The 22,795-nt window shown below is 39.5% G+C and overlaps 1 protein-coding gene across 3 annotated transcripts in view; it reads right to left on the bottom strand.

The window, feature by feature from the left end:
• Positions 1–4,947: 4,947 nt before the first annotated feature.
• The window catches only part of LOC137255746 (sterol O-acyltransferase 1-like), a 32,584-nt gene continuing 14,736 nt past the window's right edge, over positions 4,948–22,795 (bottom strand). For all 3 annotated transcript variants that reach the window (XM_067793254.1, XM_067793253.1, XM_067793255.1), the window contains 11 exons: positions 19,552–19,614; positions 18,949–19,056; positions 17,945–18,093; positions 15,906–16,033; positions 13,484–13,574; positions 12,888–12,987; positions 11,502–11,698; positions 9,677–9,852; positions 8,680–8,815; positions 6,937–7,079; positions 4,948–6,067 (listed from right to left, as the gene is read on the bottom strand). In XM_067793254.1, the coding sequence (XP_067649355.1) occupies positions 6,017–6,067; positions 6,937–7,079; positions 8,680–8,815; positions 9,677–9,852; positions 11,502–11,698; positions 12,888–12,987; positions 13,484–13,574; positions 15,906–16,033; positions 17,945–18,093; positions 18,949–19,056; positions 19,552–19,614 (1,342 nt within the window). In that variant the 3' untranslated portion in view covers positions 4,948–6,016. The remainder of the gene's footprint in view (positions 6,068–6,936; positions 7,080–8,679; positions 8,816–9,676; positions 9,853–11,501; positions 11,699–12,887; positions 12,988–13,483; positions 13,575–15,905; positions 16,034–17,944; positions 18,094–18,948; positions 19,057–19,551; positions 19,615–22,795) is intronic.

Genomic DNA, 22,795 nt, shown 5'->3' with positions numbered 1-22,795 from the left:
TATATGACATGCAGGGGGAGTCATGTGTACTTACTTTGCACATATATTTAGGGACCTCATTCACATTGTACATGCTTCTCCATAAAAATCCTCCTCCCCAGCCATATATTACATACAGTCCCAACATCATACAGTGTGCACATAAATACATCAGTGTGTGCTTACACAGACGCTTTTGTTGGAGACACATTGGAACGCAGAAATTCATCACTCTCTAAGGTCAACTTACCCTCACTTGGTGCATGATCTTACTATATATATTTGATCGTTTCATGACTTTGAAATTATGAGTAGATTAGACAATAGAATATCATCGACATACTCTGCCTGAGAGATGCTTTGTATAGAGAGTGAGTTTGGTTTTACACCACATTTAGTAATACTCAGTAACATGATTGGGGACAGCAGAAATGGGCGTCAGACATTGTACATATGTAGGGAATCAAATCTAGGTCATCAGTGATGAGTGAACCCTTTACCCACTGGGCTACCCTACTGCCCTAGGTGGTTGTATAAGCTAACATTTAAATGGTCTGAGGACTTGTTGGTTCAAACTACTGACAGAGATGTCAAACCCACAGTTTTGCAAGTCGCTTAAAGGATAAAAAAAATTAGAAAATTAATAGTAAGTCAACTAAATGCTTAAAATCTGAAAGATAAGATTACACTAATTAATTATTATTATTAATTACACTAATTTTAATTTCACATACCAATTTTGTATAACTGAACAGAAGGAGCTGGTCACATTGTTAAATCGTTCAGACAGGATCATCATTTTCCATCTTTTTCTGACAAACCAGCTTTTGATTTGGACAATTTTGCTAAAATTATGTTTGTTACTTGCAATGATACCACTTCAAAAATGTCATTAAATTTGATGAGTGTTAAGTGATGTGAAAGTGAAGTCTGAAAATGTGTTTCACTGACAAAAATATATGTTTTTGTCCAGATATCTTAACTTTAATGAATTTTCTTTAGACTTCATAGAATTTCTACTACGATCACACTGGTATAGTTTTAGGCTAAAATTAACAATAACACCATGAGTTTGGCATCTCTGCTGACAGCATCACACAACGCCTTTTAGTTGACAATGGAGGTACAAACACTGATGAACATGGAGCATCAGCTCATGAGATGTTGAGGTTAATGTTGGAGCATACAACTCACATAATAATTAGTATAAAATTATTTATATACAGGACAAAACCTTGTACAAGGACAATAGCCAGAAACGGTAGAACTGTCTACATCGTTTTTTTTATATAAATACACATGTCAACTCATGATAAATAATAGAACAAAATGATAAGGTCAAAGGAGATAACTCTCAAGGATAAGCTGTTTGAAAGTGGGCCAAATTAAACCCCCTGAGAAATCCATGGTCCCTACAAATAACTATTTTGTCAATAATATCAAGGTTCCATCGACCTGCTAAGTTCAACATTACAAAAACCATCTTATCCGTGTGCATATCACATCAAAATGAAATACTTGTAAAAAAGTTTAAACAAAATTTTCAGTAACTTACAGAATACTAAAGCTATTGAATTCACAAACATTAGTGACAATATATCACATAAACATTACAAACATGACGTCACTACGCTGCCAAATGTTACTAAGAACATTTCTCTGAGCAAAAGCTGAATCATCAATTATTTTGTTTTGGTAAATATTCTGGCATTTGAAAATAAATGCATCTCTAAATGCTAACAAGGTGGCAAGACACAAAAATACACAAATTCCAGTCACTGCAGTACAAATTGTAAATCGATAAAGTCTAAATAATACAGGGCTCCAAGACAGAAACACTTAGCATAACAAATAAATCGCTCTACAAGATTGGGACAAGGAAGCAGTCTTTGGCTTGAATTATACACAATCATTGTTGAAACACTGCACCAACACACAAATATGGTATTGGTACTATTTCAGAGACCAGATCACCTGATTCTGCAATCCTGCTAGAGTTCATGATCATGAAACACATGATCTCTAGTCACATGAAAGGATCGGTTTTCTTGGCAATCTTGTGAGCAGAGTATATTATTCACAATAACGGTGCAAACATGGCTGCAATATTTACAGTATATATTTTTGGAGTATGGCATCATCTGGGCTGGTAGTCTGTAATTTCAAACCTGTGATTGACACCCATTGGCTTAGAACAACATCCTGGAACATCTCTGGTTAAATTGTACACAAACTATCTTTGTAATCTGAAATTCTTCCCACAAATGATATTACTTTTGTGTGTTTGTGTGTCTGATTTTATATAATGCCGCACTCGTTATATTCCATTCAATTGAGCATAATAATTCATAGAGGCTTAGAGGATTAACAGAGCAGGGTATTTAATATTATCAATACATGTGCCAGTCATATTTGTTTTCTGAGATTGTGAGACAGCCAAACAAACTTAGTCCCAGCATGGTTGAACCTAACACTTATTGCATCTGTTCCTGATGGTTTTCATTTTAAAATCAGCAACATACACAAGAGATATAGATGTAAAGGTCAGTTTTCTGTTGGGGCACTCATAGATTTGATGCTTTGAGATTGGTCTTTAAGATGATATGTCCTGATACCAGCTCCTAATACGCTTCACACTGCACTGTGTTAAAGATTTTGTTGACAGTTTCATTGCATATAATTGCAAATTAATTAATAATTTGATATGGAATTGAAATGCTTCATTATTTTGATTGAAGTAAATTAATAGACATGAAAGTCTTGGACTGACTAGAGAGAACATGAGCATGACTTCACTAGATATGCATAGAAGATGCATGTCTAACATCACAAAAATTAACTGCATCAAAAATATATTCATTATCAAAGATTGAAATGTTTTTACAGAGAGGTTGAATATTTGTTGACAAATAAAGGACAATTTAAGCAACACTTACACAAACATCAAAGTGCTATGTACACAGAGTGAGCTTTACAAGACTAGCAACTAGCCCACCGGCCAGCTAAATTTGGAAACTATTTCGTACACTATATGGAATGAGATTATGAACTAAAATTTTAGTGATCCTCATCATTGCCATTATTATACATGTGTTTCAAAAGGAAATATTTGATTTTCTAACTGCAAATAACTGCAATACAGTTAATGTGGCTTAAAACAACCTACTCTACTTCATCCCAAGGAAACAGTATCTGCAAGCTTGTGTGAAAATGGACACTTGTGTCTCGGAAAGATTCATGTGGTTTCTAAGTAAGATCCCAAGCAAAACTCTTTCTTAACCTTTAACTATTTGAATAAAATGGTATTATTTTAACAACAGGTTTGCACAATACAATTTTTATTCCTCGTTACCATGGAAACATTCCAGCAAAGGAGATCTATTGATGGAACAGAGATATAACAGAATGGCGACAATACCAAATATCATCGAGGCTGAGTCATCACAATAGCATCAGAGCTTGCCACACATAACATAATACAACTAACTTGTGCTTGATCCCTCAGAGTGGAGAGTTCAATAAATGCTTGTACTCAAACTAACATTGCAGAAATACTGGTCGTGGTCAGGCATACAGTGACAAATATTGCATAAAGAATAGCCTTGGTTTGACATTGGTCATCTAATCTCTGAATGATGGCATATGAACTTCATTATACACACTGCAGAACAGCATGATATACACATCATACAAGATATCTGACTATACATGCATATGTACATACAAATAATGCCACTGGATACCACACCCACCCAGTGCATACAGTGACAGTCTATCCAGCTCTATACATACAGAAATATGCCACTTGTATCACCTGCATATCAGATGCTATACAAACAAACCTCTGGAGCTCTGTATTTCTGGAGTGTTTGTTTATGTGATATAGTCTGGTCCTATTGTTAGAAACAAATAAAACATGAAAAATATATTCCTGATTTCAAAGACACGTATTCTGAAGGTGAAGGCCAAGGGAAGGGTAGGTCAAGTGAGGTCAAGGACAGGTGAAGGATTGTCTTCAGTTTGTTTTCCAGCAGTAAGATGGCACTGCACTAGGTGACTATTATGACACTCTGAAGTGAAGAGACAATCTTCACAACAGTGGAATGGAAATCAACAACATAAATTCAAAACAACTCAGTAAATATCAAGTAAAAACACAGCGTTCATTGCTGATGTTCTTATGTTCATTCAGGTGATTACACCACAGAAATCCTAAAAACAAGTGCAATAATTACAAGATGACAAGTCATCCCCTGCTCTGTTAAATGTGTGCATAAAATCACAAAACATATAATATATGACATGAACTTACTACACAAGACCAATTTTCAGAACATCAAAACAATTCAACATTTTGTTTTCATTATTACTTTCACAAACTTACACAGATATCATATGCTAATCAACAAGTTCTTTACAGATGATATCAGGTATTGCATTCAAAAGAGGTAACAAATTATGGACTGCTTACTGAAGTATGTTAAATAAACTATGACATTGTTGTGGTCCAATCTGGATGTTATTCTGTCAAATACCTTCTTGGAAATACAAGAAGTGAATTTAGGATTTGAAACGCCATGAAGTATATGTGTTATGCTTTCTCAAAATGTCAATGACTGGAATGGCATTACGTTGCTTTTTGCAATATTCCAGTGATATCATATCAGGGGACACCAGAAATAAGCTTCGCACATTGTACCCATGTGGGGGAATCGAACCCGGACCATCGACATGACAAGTGAATACTTTAACCACTAGCTCACCCAGCCACCCAAGGTATGAATGGTAGATAGATGTGCATACAACTGGTCGACAGTTGACAAATGATCGCACTGTCTACTGGTCTGTCTCACTCCAAGATGCATTAACTGAAGTATTAAATATATTTGCCTGCAGGCACATCTTTTTATATAAATGATAGCCTTCTGACTAACATTATAATAAATGCTGAAAACATTCAAAATAATATTTTTTTCTTTTTGGAGAGTCTTTGAATTTTAATTCCAATCAAGATCGGCTAAATGAATGTTTTAATGTTAAAACAAATATATATTTACAATTACTTTCATTTCAACTCCAACCCATTGGATTAAAAGAAAATAATATATTCCTGAAACACATTAAACATTGTGATCATAATAAAAATGCCTCTCTTGGCAAATGTATGAAAGAAAATATGAATAGATATTTACAAGGAGTTAGTGAATGAGTGAGTGAGTGTGTACAGGTTGATGCCACTTTTAGAAATATTCCAGCATTACACAGCATGGGACACCAGAAATAGGCTTCACACATTGAACCCATGGGGGAATCAAACTCGGGTCTTAGCATGACAGGCAACTGTCTTAACCACTAGGCTACCCCACAGCTCGTTTGCAAGGAGCTGACACTTATCAGTGAGAGGATGATTGTGCTTTTTACACTGTAAACAGTTTTCCAGTTATATCTTGACAAGTCATCTTAATGCTGGACCAAAGACAGAGATGAAGCTGGTCTTCCGTGGTTACCAGCTTGTGTTACCCACAAGTCAGATATCAAGCTCACATGTGAAACACTTTTACTGTGATGGGGGACCAACAACTGTAAATCTCTGGACATGACAAAGGGTGACAACTCTGCACAGCCAGTTGTCATGTTGAAGACGACTGAGCAGCCAGTGCCCAGTGTTTAATGATGAATGACTAATGAAAAACAGGTACCATTTTGATGACCTAATTTTGAAAACTAAAATCTGTGACTATATAATTAAGACAAGGTATTTACACCATGAATTATGACATTATGATACACTGACGCTGATAATGACAAAACAATTGCATGAGTGAGACAAACGTGTTGATACCAGCAAGAAAGACTTGAATGAATGTTTCTATCACAAAGGTACGGTTTGACATCCTGTCAAAACATCAATGTAGGCATCAATGAGCAATATTGTATTACAATGGGGATTGGGGTTCGTTGAGGGACACGTTGATTATGATGTGAATGTCGTCGACACATTGCGCTGACATAGCAGCGCCTCTTGCGCTGACGATACTCATATCATGCACGTCCATGACCTTGGGATCAAGTAGTCGACGAAACTATCCTGAAACAACAAATACTACATGTCATGTCTTGCCTTTACAAGATCCTGCCAGTTTACTGTGCAAACTCCAACCCACCAAATCACCTACATGACATCATCCTGTCAAGATCCAGGAATAGGATCCATAACAAAGGATAACTGAGACACATAACGAAACCATGGCACATGACCCCCTGAGGAGCACTTCATACATCGAGGACCAGCAGAGACTGTGGGAGTCGATCTACATCAGTATGGAGTTGAAGTTTGTGTTACGTCAGCATTATTTAAACCATATGGTGACGAGACCGAGTCTTCATACACATGCATATCAGTATCTGCACTTGGATCTTGGATATTGATATTTTTTTGTAAACTAAATATTGATCGATTATTAATTAACACTGTAGGTGTAACTTTGAGCTAAAATATACAGATATGTTTGAAAATAGTATTAAGTAAACGTAATTCATGCCACTGGTGAGTGGGGACACATTTATACATGGATCACAGAAAAAAAGGACATGAATTGTTACCAAGTTGACAGGACAGAAGATGTATACTTACTGACTTGACAGCAGAGCAGACATGTTCTTACAAAGTTGATAGGACAGAAGGCTTACACTCAATAGGCTTACAGAGATGACAGGACAGCAGACATGTACTTACACAGATGACAGGACAGCAGACATGTACTTACACAGATGACAGGACAGCAGACGTCTGCTTACAGACGTGACAGGAGAGCAGACGTGTACTTACAAAGTTAATGGGACAGCAGAGATGTACTTACACAGATGACAGGATGGGCAGTAGATGTGTACATAAAGAGTTGACATGAGAGCAGACATGTACTTACAGAGTAGACAGTACTGCAGATGTGTACTTACAGAGTTGACAGGACAGTTTTTCCTGGCATACCATTCCATGCTGTACAAACACATCAAGAGACCATTGCCAATGAACAACGCCACCCACAGAAACACATTCCAGCTCCGTGATGACCCCTTGTCCGTCAGGAAAATAAAACCAACTGCAATAAAGAAGTTCAGGTTTCTTTTCATTATGACCAAACTGACAGAGTGTTGAATGGATAAAATTTCACAGAATGCTCCATATTCATCTTTATCTGTATAAGTGCACATCTTTAAACAACCGCCCAACTTATTAAGTGAGTCAGTGCATATTGTTTTAAGCTACATCAGCAGTATTGCAGCTATTCATAGTTTGCTAGTTTCAAAAGCAGTTCACTTTGGTCCCTAAATTGATCTTAGGTATTTACCACAGCAAACAGTCATCCTTTACCCGGCAGAGTACTAATCGCCATACAATGATTGCATTGTTCTAATCATCTTTTAACCCAGAGTGTTCATATCATCATTGACCCCTGAAGGTCCGGGGTACAATAGGCTTTAAGCAACCCATGCTTGCCACAAAAGGCAACTATGTTTGTCATAAGAGGCATAATGGGATTGGATGATCAGGCTCCCTGACTTGGTTGGCACATTTCATCGGTTCCTAATTGTGCAGATCAATGCTCATGCTGTTGATCACTGGATTGTCCGGTCCAGACTCGATTATTTACAGACCGATGCCATAGAGTGGGAATATTGCTGAGTGTGTCAATTCACTGACTGACTGACTGTTATCATCATGTTATCATCTCTCATCTTAATATAGGTCATCTACAATAAAGGTTGTGTACTGTTTTTAACCCTGTTTGTGTATGAACCATATTTAACCCAGGCAGAGTACTAATCATCTTTTACCCAGGCAGAGTACTAATCACATTTAACCAAGTCAGTCCACTAATCATATTTAACCCTGGCAGAGTACTAATCATCTTTTACCCAGGCAGAATACTAATCATATTTAACCCAGGCAGAGTACTAATCACATTTAACCAAGTCAGTCCACTAATCATATTTAACCCAATCAGAGTACTAATTATCCTTAACCCAGACATAGTACTAATCGTCTTTAACCCAGACAGAGTACTAATTATATTTAACCAAGGCAGTCTACAAATCATATTTAACCCAGGCAAAGTACTAATCATATTTAACCAAGTCAGTCCACTAATCATATTTAACCCAATCAGAGTACTAATTATCCTTAACCCAGACATAGTACTAATCGTCTTTAACCCAGACAGAGTACTAATTATATTTAACCAAGGCAGTCTACAAATCATATTTAACCCAGGCAAAGTACTAATCATATTTAACCAAGTCAGTCTGCTAATCATATTTAACACTGGCAGACTAATCAAACCCTTAATCAAGGCACAGTACTAATATCTTTAACCCAGGCAGAGTACTAATTATATTTAACCAAGGCAGTCTACAAATCATATTTAACCCAGTCAGTCTACTAATCATATTTAACCCAGGCAGGGTACTAATCAAACCCTTAATCAAGGCACAGTACTAATCATCTTTAATCCAGACAGTGTAATACTTTTCTTTAACCCAGACAGTTACTCAATCGTCTTTAACCCAGGCAATTCACTAATAATATTTAACCCAAACAGTGTATAAACCATCTTTAATCCAGACAGTCATCTACTTGTATAACCCAGAGATTGTCTTCAACTGAGGTCAGTGTGTGTTGATGTTTTCTGGCCTACTCACATCCTGCTCCAGCAAACATGACAAAGAGGACTGGGTAGAAGAAGCCGAAGGAAATAATGAGGACATATTCATGGAAGACAGCAGAGATGAGGAACACCATGGCCATGGCTGCAGCTCGGTTCTGGTGGCCGAACAACTGCAACACAGATCACAACATCATGAAACTCTTGGTAAATGTGTGTTGTAGATGACTGAGTGAGTGTGTGTTGCGGAGAGTATGTGTGTGATGGAGTCTAGGTGTGTGCGTTGGGGGCAATGTGTGTGGGATGGAGTGGGTGTGTGATGGTGCGTGTGTCACATTGGGGGCAGTGTGTGTGTGATTGCTTGTGTGCAATGGGGTCAGTGTGTGTGTGTGATGGAGTGTGTGTGTGCGTTGGGGTCAGTATGTGTGATGGAGTGTGTGTGTGCCTTGGGGGCAGTGTGTGTGTGATGGAGCGTGTGTGAGTGTGCATTGGGGGCAGTGTGTGTGTGGAGGAGTGTGTGTGTGGAGTGAGTGAGTATGGTTTCATGACGTTTTTAGCAATATTCCAGAAATGGGTTTCACACATTGTACCTATGTGGGGATGTTGAACCCAGGTCTCCAGCAATGACAAGTGAACGCCTTATCCACTAGGCTACCCCATAGGGCCGTGCGTGTGTGTGTGTGCGTGCGTGCGTGCGCGCGTGGAGGAGGAGTGAGTGCCTATTTGATTGAATAGCTAAGTAAGCGTTTTTGCCGGAAATCTTAAACAGGCTCCTAGAATTGTCCATAATCATTACCAAGAACCATGGCCTGACAGAACACTAGAAACAGTGAATTTCTGACGGGCTCTTGACTGTCTCTTTTATCACCACAAATATATCAGACACTACATGGCATGTTCTGACTGTAAACCTCAACAGTGCTCCTAATGCACAAGTCCAGTTGTGGATGCATGACTTCGGTAACTGAATCTCAACTTGGCACCAAACGGTATTATCCATCGTTAACTGAGGACCCATGGCAAGCTGTACCCACCCTGCAGAAGTCCTTGTAGATGTAGGTGTACAGCCAGTCGTGTACGACGACGTTCCAGGTGCGGTAGTAGTTGGAGAAGGTGGTGGAGTTCCACCAGTCCTTGTAGAAGAGGCGGTCCCCGAAGCGTAGCATCTCAGCAAATGCATTCAACCAGGAGTGCAGGATGGCAAAGAAACCTGAGATAGAAAGACCTGTGAGTCAGAGGCAAGTGAGTGGGCGAGTCAGCAATACTTCCGCTGAGTCATAGTGGTCTGCAAATGAGGTGGACCATGCAAACCAGTGGAAAAATATTATGAGCAACATCTATCCACTTTCAGTCTCACAGCCAAAGGTTAGTGACTATAGATGATAAAAAGAACACTCTGTGAATGTTGCTTTACACCACACTCAGCATTACTGTAGCCATGTCATGGTGATCAGCAATTTTTATCTGGGCCAGGTAAAAATCTCATACCAAAGTCAAAGAACCACCAAACAAGAAATAAAAGCGAGTCAGTTGGCTTTACACCATATTCAGCAAATATTCCATTAGAGTCTTCACACCATGCATCCATGATTGAAACAGAACCTGTAGCTTCCGAGAACATGTCACACCAATATATGGCACAAATGTCCTCTGTAACACAACTTTCCAATAAACAGTCACAGGTTTCCTGGCAACACATCTTACCAATAAACTCACCATACCAATGTATGGTACCAGTTCTCTTATCGACATACCGTACCAATGTATGGGACCAGTTTTCCTGGCAACAGCCCTTACCAATATATGGGACCAGTTTTCCTGACAACAGCCCTTACCAATATATAGCACCAGTTCTCCTGACAACAGCCCTTACCAATATATAGCACCAGTTCTCCTGACAACAGCCCTTACCAATATATGGGACCAGTTTTCCTGACAACAGCCCTTACCAATATATAGCACCAGTTCTCCTGACAACAGCCCTTACCAATATATGGGACCAGTTTTCCTGACAACAGCCCTTACCAATATATAGCACCAGTTCTCCTGGCACTATACCTTACCAATATATGATACCCATTCTCCTGGCAACCCACCTTACCAATATATGGCACCAGTTCTCTTGGCAACACACCTTACCAATATATAGCACCAGTTCTCTTGGGAACACACCTTACCAATATATAGCACCAGTTCTCCTGGCACTATAGCTTACCAATATATGATACCCATTCTCCTGGCAACCCACCTTACCAATATATGGCACCAGTTCTCTTGGCAACACACCTTACCAATATATGGCACCAGTTCTCTTGGCAACACACCTTACCAATATATAGCACCAGTTCTCCTGGCACTATACCTTACCAATTTATGATACCCATTCTCCTGGCAACCCACCTTACCAATATATGGCACCAGTTCTCCTGGCAACACACCTTACCAATATATAGCACCAGTTCTCCTGGCACTATAGTTTACCAATATATGATACCGATTCTCCTGGCAACCCACCTTATCAATATATGGCACCAGTTCTCTTGGCAACACACCTTACCAATAAACAGCACCAGAGTTCCAGGCAACATACTTGATCAATATATGGCACCAGTTCCCTCAGGCAACACACCATCCTAATATATGGCATCAGTTCTCCTGGCAACACACTATATTTATATATGCCATCAGTTCTCCTGGCAACAATCCTTACAAATATATGGCACCAGTTCTCCCAGAAACATACCTTACCAACATATGCTAGTTTTCCTGGCAACACACCTTACCAATAAACAGCACCATTTCTTCTGACAGTACACCTTACCAATAAATGGCACCAGTTTTCCTGGCAACACACCTTACCAATAAACAGCACCAGAGTTCCAGGCAGCATGCAGCCAAAGGCTGATAGCATCAGGGCCTTGGGAGTGACATGATCCTTGTTGAACTTCCGGAAATATGGGATGCAGAATCTCTCAAAGATGTAGTACGTGTACATGAGACAGGCAAACACCTGCGTGAAGTTGCTCACCACATATTTCCATCGAATACTGTGTGTTCTGTAACATATTCAAACAGAGATTTGGCCATCTTGCATCACCAGCAAATAATCTGATCATAATCTCTCTCATACTGAAGTTTCTGAAAGATGTTCACATCCTGACTGAATCATCAAGGTGAGTGAGTGAGTGAGTTTAGTTTTACGCCGCACTCAGCAATATTCCAGCTATTTAGCGGAGGTCTGTAAATAATCGAGTCTGGACCAGAGAATCCAGTGATCAACATGAACATCGATCTGCGCAATTAGGTACGGCTGACATGTGTCAACCAAGTCAGCCAGTCTGACCACCCGATCCTGTTAGTCGCCTCTTACGACAAGCATAGTTGCCTTCTATGGCAAGCATGGGTTGCTGAAGGCCTATTCTACCCTGGGACCTTCATGGGTGAATCATCAAGGAAAATACTAAGTGAGTTAGTGAGTTTAGTTTTATGCTACACTCAGCAATATTCCTGCTATTTAGAGTTTATCTGTATATAATCGAATCCAAACCATCCTACACCGAAATGTATCTACAGCATTAAAGTTGTCTATCCATAAAAAGCGTTCCTCATCACACCAGCTCCTAAATACCCCTAAAAGAAGAAACATTCAAACACACTTTTCAACATCCTCGATATCTCCAGGGTATACGTTCCGATAAGTCTCCACTATACCCTGGACGCATCTACGGCTCAGCCAGATAAATTTATTACCTCCCTTTGCTGGCTCCGCCTTCTCACAGTAGCCAATCAGCTAGGCCGCCGTTATAACCGAGCTTGCCAGTGTCAACAAAGCTAGCGGTCGCAACTGCGAAGGTTTGCTCGCAGTGCGACTCAGATTTTAGGGAAATCATACAAGCAAATTGACAGGTTCGAAATTTTAAAACAACATATGCAAGAACTCCTTCTACCTCTTCCAAATAACCTCTGCATTGTTTCTGTTGCCAAGTATAATCGGTTAGATAATTAAAAAAACGAAAGTGAGTTGTGATTGGTTCGCTCAACTTCCCAGCGTAGACACCTGATTGAAGACAGTCAAGGGAGGTAATAAATTTATCTGGCAGAGCCATAGATGCTTCCAGGGTATAGTGGAGACTTATCGGAATGTATACCCTGGAGATATCGAGGATGACTTTTCAGTCACCCACCAGTTTATAATCTGATCATTATGAATCTGAATCACATGTTAGATACCTATGGTTCACATACCTGGGGTAGGAGTCTCTGTAGATCAGGGTGGGGGCAAACAGGAAGTAAAGATACTTGGAGAAGCCTGGGCAGTGATTTTCACTTTTCGACATATCTTCCCCTGAAACAGTGTACACAGCTGAACTACTTGCCTTTCAGAAATCATTTCATACATATAGCTTGTTGTTAGGATATAATTACTATATTTTAAGAGACCTTGAAAATCAGTGAGTCACATGTGAGTGAGTGAGTATGGTTTTATGTCAATTTCAGCAATATTCCAGCCATATCACGACAGGTAACTCCAGGAATGATCTTCACACATTGTACCCATGAGGGGAATTGAACCCAGATCTTCAGCATGATGAGCCCACTGGACTTTCCTATAAATACTGAGATTTCTGTTTACAAGAGACTTTCCTCAATTAGGGATTGAGATTAAGTTGCACACATTGAAACTTTGCGATACTTTACATGAATCATGATGTCTTTGGCTGGCTGAGTGTGTTCTGAATATTCTCAATTTAAGATTGTTGCAAATCTGTCTTCAGTATTATATGGTTAGTAGTGGTACTATAAACACCCAGTATTACGAAAACAGCTGGAAGTCATATTACCTTCAATCTCCTTGCTGTCATCTTTCTTGTGATTCAGTAAACGTACCATGTTGGTACGCACAAAGGCGTGGGTCTTCATGCACAGGCGCAGCTGTGGGGAAGAAAAACAAACAAAAATGTTGATTTCCGTAGGGACAAACAGTGGTATTAGTCTATGCTATGTCAAGATACAAACACATAGTTCTATAATGCAATAGTCTTGCATCTCACAGTAGCAGAGTAGAGCGTCACCTCAGAAAAACACGGTTTTATGGTTAACTATTCGTTAATTTGCAATGCCATGACTGTCAAACATTCAGCGTGAACATGCCATTAGCATGCTGAATACGGGTACGTCTGTCACTGATGTTGCAAGGGTTATGGGATGCAGTCGACAGACATAATCTCCAGCCATGTGTCAATCAAACTGGCATCACAGCTGACCACCCTTGTCCTGGTTGACCACGTGTGACGTCACATGCAGAAGACTGACAGACTGTTTTATGTCATTTGCGTAATCGGTTTGTCACTGCCACATCCACTGGGAATGTATTGTTTGGAGGTCGAGTGACTGCCCAAACCATTCAAAATCGCCTGCACTCTGCTCGTCTTCATGCACAGTGACCATATCGTGGACGAATTCTAACCCTTTTCCATTAACAATGTCTTCTCTGGGCATGAAAGCACCTGAGATGGACCCAGCAAGATTGGAATAGGGTTGAGTTTAGTGATGAATCAAGGTTCACATTAACCTTTGCTGATGGAAGGGTTAGAGTTTGAAGAAGACAAGGAGAACGCAATGCCCAGTGCTGCGTACAGGAAGTGGATCAATTTGGGGACAGTAGTGTTATGGTTTGGGGTCATATCAACAGTCATGCTCGATCCCAACTCATTGTCATCAAGGGAAACCTTAATGCTGCAGCATACAGGGATCTCGCTCCAAACTTTTTTCCATTCATGGCAGCTCAAGGCCCAGGTCTGACTTTCCAACAGGATAAAGCCAGACCTCATACGGCCAAATTTACAACGAATTTCCTCAGGAATGCTGGCATCAATATCATGGAGTGGCCCTCAAGATCTCCCGACCTCAACTCCATAGAGCATGTGTGGGATGTGTTAGGCAGGCGACTCCGTCAAGTAAGGAACCCTCCACAGAACCTGCAGGAGCTTGGTGCCATGTTGGTACAAATATGGCGGCGCATTCCCCAAGCTGTGTTCAGACGCATCATCCAATCCATGAGGAGATGTATCGCAGTTGTGAACACCCATGGAGGACACACTCGATATTGACATGATTTCATGAAGTTGTGACTCCACAAATGTTCAACTTATTGACTTTGAAACGAGTGTACAGTTCTTATTTTTGTTGAGTTAAGATTCATCTAGACTCAGGTTGTCTATACACAGCCTGATACTTCTAACAAAAATGATTGCTTTCCTCAAACCACTTGTGGCTTGAGGTCATATTTCACGGCAACTGTTAAAAGTTACTATGAGAAATGTTTACGTGTACCTGACTGGTAAAAAGTTAGAATGACCAGTTTAAATTCTACAATCAATTTTCTAATAATCTCTGTCAATAATATTTCTCCTGAAAAAACATTACATTTTTACTATGACATCGGCGCATTCCCCAAGCTGTGTTCAGACGCATCATCCAATCCATGAGGAGATGTATCGCAGTTGTGAACACCCATGGAGGACACACTCGATATTGACATGATTTCATGAAGTTGTGACTCCACAAATGTTCAACTTATTGACTTTGAAACGAGTGTACAGTTCTTATTTTTGTTGAGTTAAGATTCATCTAGACTCAGGTTGTCTATACACAGCCTGATACTTCTAACAAAAATGATTGCTTTCTTCAAACCACTTGTGGCTTGAGGTCATATTTCACGGCAACTGTTAAAAGTTACTATGAGAAATGTTTACGTGTACTTGACTGGTAAAAAGTTAGAATGACCAGTTTAAATTCTACAATCAATTTTCTAATAATCTCTGTCAATAATATTTCTCCTGAAAAAACATTACATTTTTACTATGACATCAAGGTGATGTCAAAAACAAGTAGCAGTCTGGGAAAAACCAAGGCTAAAAATAGCAGCACTGGCGCACTGCAATACCCTCTATATTTCTTAGTGGTTGTTTGGGTACAAGGTCTCATGCACAATGAAAAGTGTGATCAGTTGGCTGGTAAAATTTACAAATGACCGGTATTTGAAATGCTAGCCGGGCACAACGTCCAGGAGTATAAAATGCCAGCGAAAACACTGAAAAAGAAAAAGTGGAATGGAATCCGCTCAGACACAAAACAACATTCACACAATCACTAACTCTTTCTCAACCTGCGCACAGGTGAAAATGATGTAATTAGAGACACTAAGTCCAGCTGTTGGCTGTTGAGGAGCTCTTCATTCAGCCAATCACTAATGACACTCACCTGCTCACAAGCAATAATGAGGGTAGATGCAGGTGGCAGCTCATTCTCTGTCACATATTTCATTGGCAACACCAGGAACAGGCACTCGTACGCGATGTACAGCACTAGCCACATATAGTCCATCAAACCTGAAACAACAGGTGAAAAGCACAGGTGTTATTCAAACAGCAGCATATCCACCCTAGCTATTTCCTGAGTGCCTCAAACTTTTCAATCATAAACTTGTTTCGTGAGTGAGTGAGTTTGGTTTTACATGGATTTCAGCATATCTCAACAATATCATTGCAGGGAATACATGAAATGGGCTTCTCATGTATCGTACCCATGCGTCAGTTTGGATGTACCTGATTCGATATGATGGTAGTCTGTACTTGAACCTTGAGCTCCTGACATTCAACTGGTTGTATTCTCAACAGGGAGTGTTCTGTACTCGTTTACCAGGCGTAATATGTCGGATATTGAGGATGCAGTGTTCATGGATAAATGCGCTATAAATTATTGTTATTATTATGATCATGAATCATTTTGACCACAACAGTTGATAACTGAGGTCACAAATGCCTGATGCAGTGCAACTTTCAAACTGAAAGGCTACTTCTAACTGATGTCAACCAAGTCTGACCACCCAATCCTGTTAGCCACCTCTTACGACAAGCATGGGTTACTGACAATATATTGTAACCTGGACCTTCACAGATCCTCAGTGAGAGAAACAATTCTAATACTAAGCATCAATATCAAGGCTACAGACTTTTTTTTTTTGAAAAACATTTAGGATCCCTTCAACAAAAATGCTCAATTGTTTGTAATATATATATTTATATGATCTCATTAAGACACTGCAATGCACAAAATCTCACAATCAAATGGCTTGGTTGAAGGGTAGTTGTTTTTTTGTAATAATATACTGCTGTACTTGGCAATATCGATGCTACAAGGTTGCTCTTTCAGAGTAAGTCTTAGATCCCCTCAACAAAGATGCACAATTGTTTGAAATATATATTTTATATGATCTCATAAAGACACTTTCAAGTGGATCAAAACCTCACAATTAGAAGACTTCAAGGTCACATGCATTGAAAAAGACAATTTTGCAGATTCTGATACCTTTCGGTATGCGCTTACCGAAACAAATCATCAAAAATGCCAATTCAATCTATAAAGATGAACAAAAAAAAGGCGATGGCAAAGAGCCCGTGAAATCAGAGTTCAAACGATTCACTAAATTTCCCTAAAGGAAAAAGCGGTTTCAACAGCTATGTTGTGCTGTGCTCATAACACATGCCTGGTGAATAGGTTCGCGGACCTTGAAACAGAACGCCTGCTCAGAGTATCAGATCATGAGCAGTAGTCTAATCATGTATAACAAGTAAATAATCTACTCGTTACATAAAAAACCCTAAAAAAACCCAACATGTTGATTGTGGTAAGCAGTCACAAAGAACACTATATGTCTGGTTTACTGACATCTATATGTCTACCTGCCTGTCCGCTAATGACAATATGCAATGCTCAATGCTCTAGCTGGATAAGGTCGGGTTTGGTATTGTGCCTGCCTCATTTCAAGGGAAGTAAACCAAAGTACAAAATATAGCACCTTTGATTTGCAATTATACTGTTATGATTTTGTTTATTTGTATTTTTCTTAATCAGCAATGCATTTTTACATCATGAATACGTGATAACTGTGTTTTAATCTTGTTTGATTTTTTCGTTGCATGTGACCTTAATTGATTGGTAGTCGTTTTTTTATATTAATATTGCAGTCTAGTCCAGTCCAGTCTGAGTCTAGCCCAGAAAATCTAGTGAGTGATGGTATGAGAATCGATTGGGATACGATCACATGCCCCTTAACAAACAGGCTTACAAGGCAAGGAAGAATGTGAAATAAATCAAATGCCAAAAGTATGAAAATTGGGGTCAGTCGATTCACAAACTGAGAAACATTTCATAAATGATTATGTTCCAATCTTCGATCAACAGATGACATTATCAACACAGTGCTTGTGGAAGAGTTAACTCCCTTTAGTGTGACTCACGTGGTTTGCCAGGGACACGATTGTTGGACCAGTAGTAGAAGGCGGGGTACACCACCAGCAGTGTACTTAGCTTCATACACACCCACAAAGCCATCACCTTGGGAAACTTCCCAAGGCCCCATTGTATCAGGTCAAAGTCAAGGACAAGTCTGTCAAAAACAATGTACAAAAACGTGACAATAGTGAGTGAGCGAGTTTGGTTTTACACTGCTCTTAACAATGTTCCAGCAATATCAGCAGGTGACAGCAAAAATGGGCATCACACGCTGTACCCATGTGGGGAATCGAATGTGGGTCTTGAGCGTGATTAGCAGACAGTTAAGCCATCAGGCTATCCCACAAGCCCAACCGTGATAATAAGGGTATAATGGAGAGAGCGTTTGTTTGCTTGTATGTTCAACACCCAACTCTGCAATATTCCAGATGGCCAGTCATCAATGTCATGCACAGTGACATATGCATTTGGGGTGCGATGACATGTGTCAACCCCAGTCAGCTAACCTGACTACTCGATCCTGTAAGTTGCCTCATATGACATGCATGGGTTACTGAATACCAATTCTAACCTGGATCTTCAAGGGTTAATGGAAACAGCGAGTTTGGAAGAGAAGGCTTTAAAAAGAAGAATGATATGGAATGGGTGAGGGAGGGGGTGAGGGAGGGATGAAAGGGGATGAAGCAGGGAAGGAGAGTGGGTTGGAAGGAGGGAGAAGTTATGAGCAGATAATAATTTTACTGTCTGCTGTTTTGGATCACATATGGAAATATTCCAGATATATGAACCAGATAATCAAGTAATTGATGACAAGAGCAATGACCCATGTCATTGGGGTTGATGACGCAAGCCAAGTGAATGAAGCTGCCCTCTTGATCCCTCTGGTCACATATGCTGAGACCAGTACAGGTTGCTGGGAACCTTGTGAAATACCTAGAAGTATTTCAGGTTTCATCCTCACTGTTCAGAAACGTTCCAACCATATAACGGCATGAAAAACATTGCTTACCTGCCTTGCTCCACCCAGTCGAAGATGATGGTATTTAGACTAAACACCACGAGTATTGCTACAAATATATGGTAGATTGTTCTTATATGGTTGATCTCAAACAATTCCCTGAAAACAGAAAGGGGACCCATATTACTAAAAACATATTCAGAGTTTATTTTAGTTGTTGAAAACAACAGGAATCCTACAAAATGATGAGATAATATTGATTTCCCACATTGAACATGTAGGGAATCGAACCCTGGTCTTCAGCATGACGCTTTAAGCACCTGGCCATTTCACATCCAATCATGCTATGTCAGCATCACACGGGTGGAAAGTGATGCTTTTATTAGTGAGTGAGAATGGTTTTATGCTGCTTTTAGCAATACTTGTATTCCAGCAATATCACGAGGGAAACAAGAAATGGGCTTCACACATTGTACCCACATGTCTTAAGCATGACAGCTGCCCCTTATGCTTCTATGATGTTACTGTAAACAACAAAAAAGATATGATACAGACAAAATGAGAATTTTTATCAGAGTGAATCGTTGATTCTAGTGCTTATCGCTCCTGACAGATGACATACATCTGTGGTCAACCGACAAGTTCTATACTCACGTTAATACTGATCGGCGATTTACAAACACTTTATCTGGAAGATCCCCATCCTTTCTTCTTTTACTGAAATGTTGAAAGTAATAGCTGTAGCTATGGTAACAAAAATAAAAAAAGCAGGGGATACTGGATTTGCATGACTGATAAAATACAAATGAGGAGAAAACAGATGATGTACAGAAATTGAGGTAAAATGTGAATTTATTCCATTCGTTAGGAAGTGTTTCATTCTGTCTAAATACATTAGTTACTCTCATACACACTGGCATTGGCACTGGTTAGAGGTATTCTCACAAAATGGGATATCCCCTACTTTTTTTTAATGGTATAGATCAACAAATACATCATGGAAAAAAACGAACATTAACTTTGCATTTTAGAACTGTATGTGTTAACAAACTTCCACAGAGTAGACTGAAACTGTCAATTAACAAGGCACGGGTAGTTCAGTTGCTATCAAAAACAGGAAAATATTAATTTCATATCTTCATAGTGGACATGTATAGGTGAGACAACATATCATATTTGATATGAAGTAGTTATGAGAGAGTGACATGACATATGGCATATTACAACAGGATACTACATAAAACTTGTGATAGACACATTGTGAGGAGCTGACAGAGTCAGGGAGGTTGGTTTAGTGAGTGAGAATTGTTTTCCTGTCGATTTTAGCAATATTCCAGCAATATCACGACAGGGACACAAGAGACACTTCATACATTGTATCCATGTGGGGAATTCGAACCCCAACCCTTGCTTTGACGCAACCCCAAAGTAGGCTGGCATGACGTTGATTTAACACCACATGGAACAGTATTTCAGTTATGTCACAGTGTATCAGCTTGATGTGGAGGAAAGGCTGAATTGATGCAGGCTTCTGATGCTTAACAATGAGTGAAATCAACTCACACAAAATCAGAGCCAGTGTGGGATTTGAACCCAGGATTACTGTTTCCTGGCATGCCGAAGGGCCATAACTCTGCATGTCAAATTGTGACATCTCATATGACCCGGCCATTTATGTCACCAACACTTCCTCTTGAAGTGGAGACAGTTATAGTTCCGGCCACAAACTGACAAAGAAATCAGGTCATGCTTGAGTGATAGAAGTACTGGCTAAGGCATATCAGATGCAACCTAAATCCAGGCCTGACAGGCCCTACTTCAAATACTGCACAAAAGTCCATGTGATTGGGTTACCGTGGCAACAGAAACACTTAACTAACCGAGGCTCCTTTACAAAGCATGATGGTAGCATACGAATGTCATGACACCTCTACTTGTCACAGACTTACGACTGTCGTAGTGCCATGTCACCTCTACTTGCCACACACTTACAACTGTCTTAGTGCCATGTCAGCTTCATGAAACAGTGCCATGGTCGCTGAAACCACCCAGCCAACATTTTCCTGACCATAACAATGAGCATGAGGTATACTCAAAAATACCTTGACCCACTCCAACCCGAGATCAGCTTGGTAACATGCAAGGAGGGGATAACTCTAAAAAAACATTGAGGGACAAAGGATGCAAAACAATCAACCTTGTGCAAAGTTATTTCAGCTTCAACAAAATATTTATAATATTATGAAAGACAAACTACACCCCATCAAAAAAAAAAAAAAAAAAAAAAGGGTGAAGACAGTTTTCTCATAATATCCAAGCGGGACATAATTTTTTTAAAACAACATGATAAAGGCATATTTGAATCATGTTGCAGTGTTCTGATAGAGAATAGCACCATGGTACAGTGGCTCACCTACATAGTCTACAGTTTAAACTATCAACACAGGAACATGTAACAAGAGTCAATGTCAGCAATATCTGCTATTTCTGTAATCTAAATATCATTATGATAGCACGGTACTTAAGAAACACAATGGTGAAGATATGCTTTCTCGGAGTAAAAAAATTCATTGCATTGTAATTCCACTGAGTTAAGGAAAGGGATGGTAGTTTCAGGTTTGCTATAGTGGTTTATCAGAGGGACAATGAAAGTAAATGATCTTATTGTGGCTTATCAGAGGGACAATGAAAGTAAATGATCTAACAATACATATATATGTTTTAAAAATTTACTTCATCACAATTTCAGTTAGTAATGAAAATGGATAGTTTTTTCAGCTTTGCTACTCTCAGAGGGACATTAGAAGTATATGATCTGGACTATTATTTGTAAGGCTTCCATTCTGATTTTGATAAACATATAAGCAATTCAACACCTTCACATACTAAGAAATTGGTGAAATTACGAAATTAAGTGTGCATACTTTGAAATGTGAAATGTATCTTCAGGAAATGTCATATAATTTGTGCTGTCATGGTTACTAGAGTGTTTCCATAGCTACGGGCTTATAATTCAACCCAAAATTTCCAATTTTACTCCAAATATGGGTGAGTGAGTGAGTATGGTTTTATGCCTCTTTAGCAATATTCCAACAGTATCATGGAACACCACAAATGGGCTTCACACATTGTACCCATGTGGGGAATCAAACCCAGGTTTTTGGCATGACGAGTGAACGCTTTAACTACTAGGCTATCCCACAGTCCCAGAAGCTTGCAGAACACAAATTGTACAGGTTTGAGGACAACTACCCCTTCTATTTGGTGACTGCTGAGGAGATTGTCGTAGTGATTTGGCGCCTCACTCTTAGAGCATGGGTTTGAATCATGGATGGGATCCCACCTAAAACAAGTATTCAAATTGTACTTCAAAGAGAAAGTCTGATACCAGATATAATGTCTATTACATGGAAACTTCCATTGCTGACAGACACTTGTCACATCTTCACAGGTTGTTGGTTTGTTATGGAATGTAACCTATACTTACTGTATTAAGATGAGAGACAATTACATGATGATATGAGTGAGTGAGTGAGTTTAGTTATACACCGCACTCAGCAATATTCCAGCGATATGGCGGTGGTCTGTAAATACTCGAATCTGGACCAGACAATCCTGTGATCAACAGCATAAGCACTGATCTACACAACCGAGAACTGTTGACATTGGACATGGGTTACTGAAGGCAATATTCTAACCCAGACTTTCACTGGTATGAACAGCCACAGATGGCTTTTCATCGGAACAGAATTGAGCAGGTTCAAGCAGAATAATAGCAATTTATGATATCTGCATGTAAATTAGGTTACCAGGTGTTTCTGATACCAAGGTTTTATGTGAACAACATCAACAGCCATTATTCAGTCCCAAATCTGTATCATGTTACCATCAAAGTTGT

The sequence above is a fragment of the Haliotis asinina genome, chromosome 11, assembly GCF_037392515.1.
Source record: "Haliotis asinina isolate JCU_RB_2024 chromosome 11, JCU_Hal_asi_v2, whole genome shotgun sequence".
In the NCBI taxonomy this organism is placed as follows: domain Eukaryota; kingdom Metazoa; phylum Mollusca; class Gastropoda; order Lepetellida; family Haliotidae; genus Haliotis; species Haliotis asinina.
Note: the sequence above shows the minus strand (reverse complement) of the source record. Positions and strands in the feature narration are given on the sequence as shown.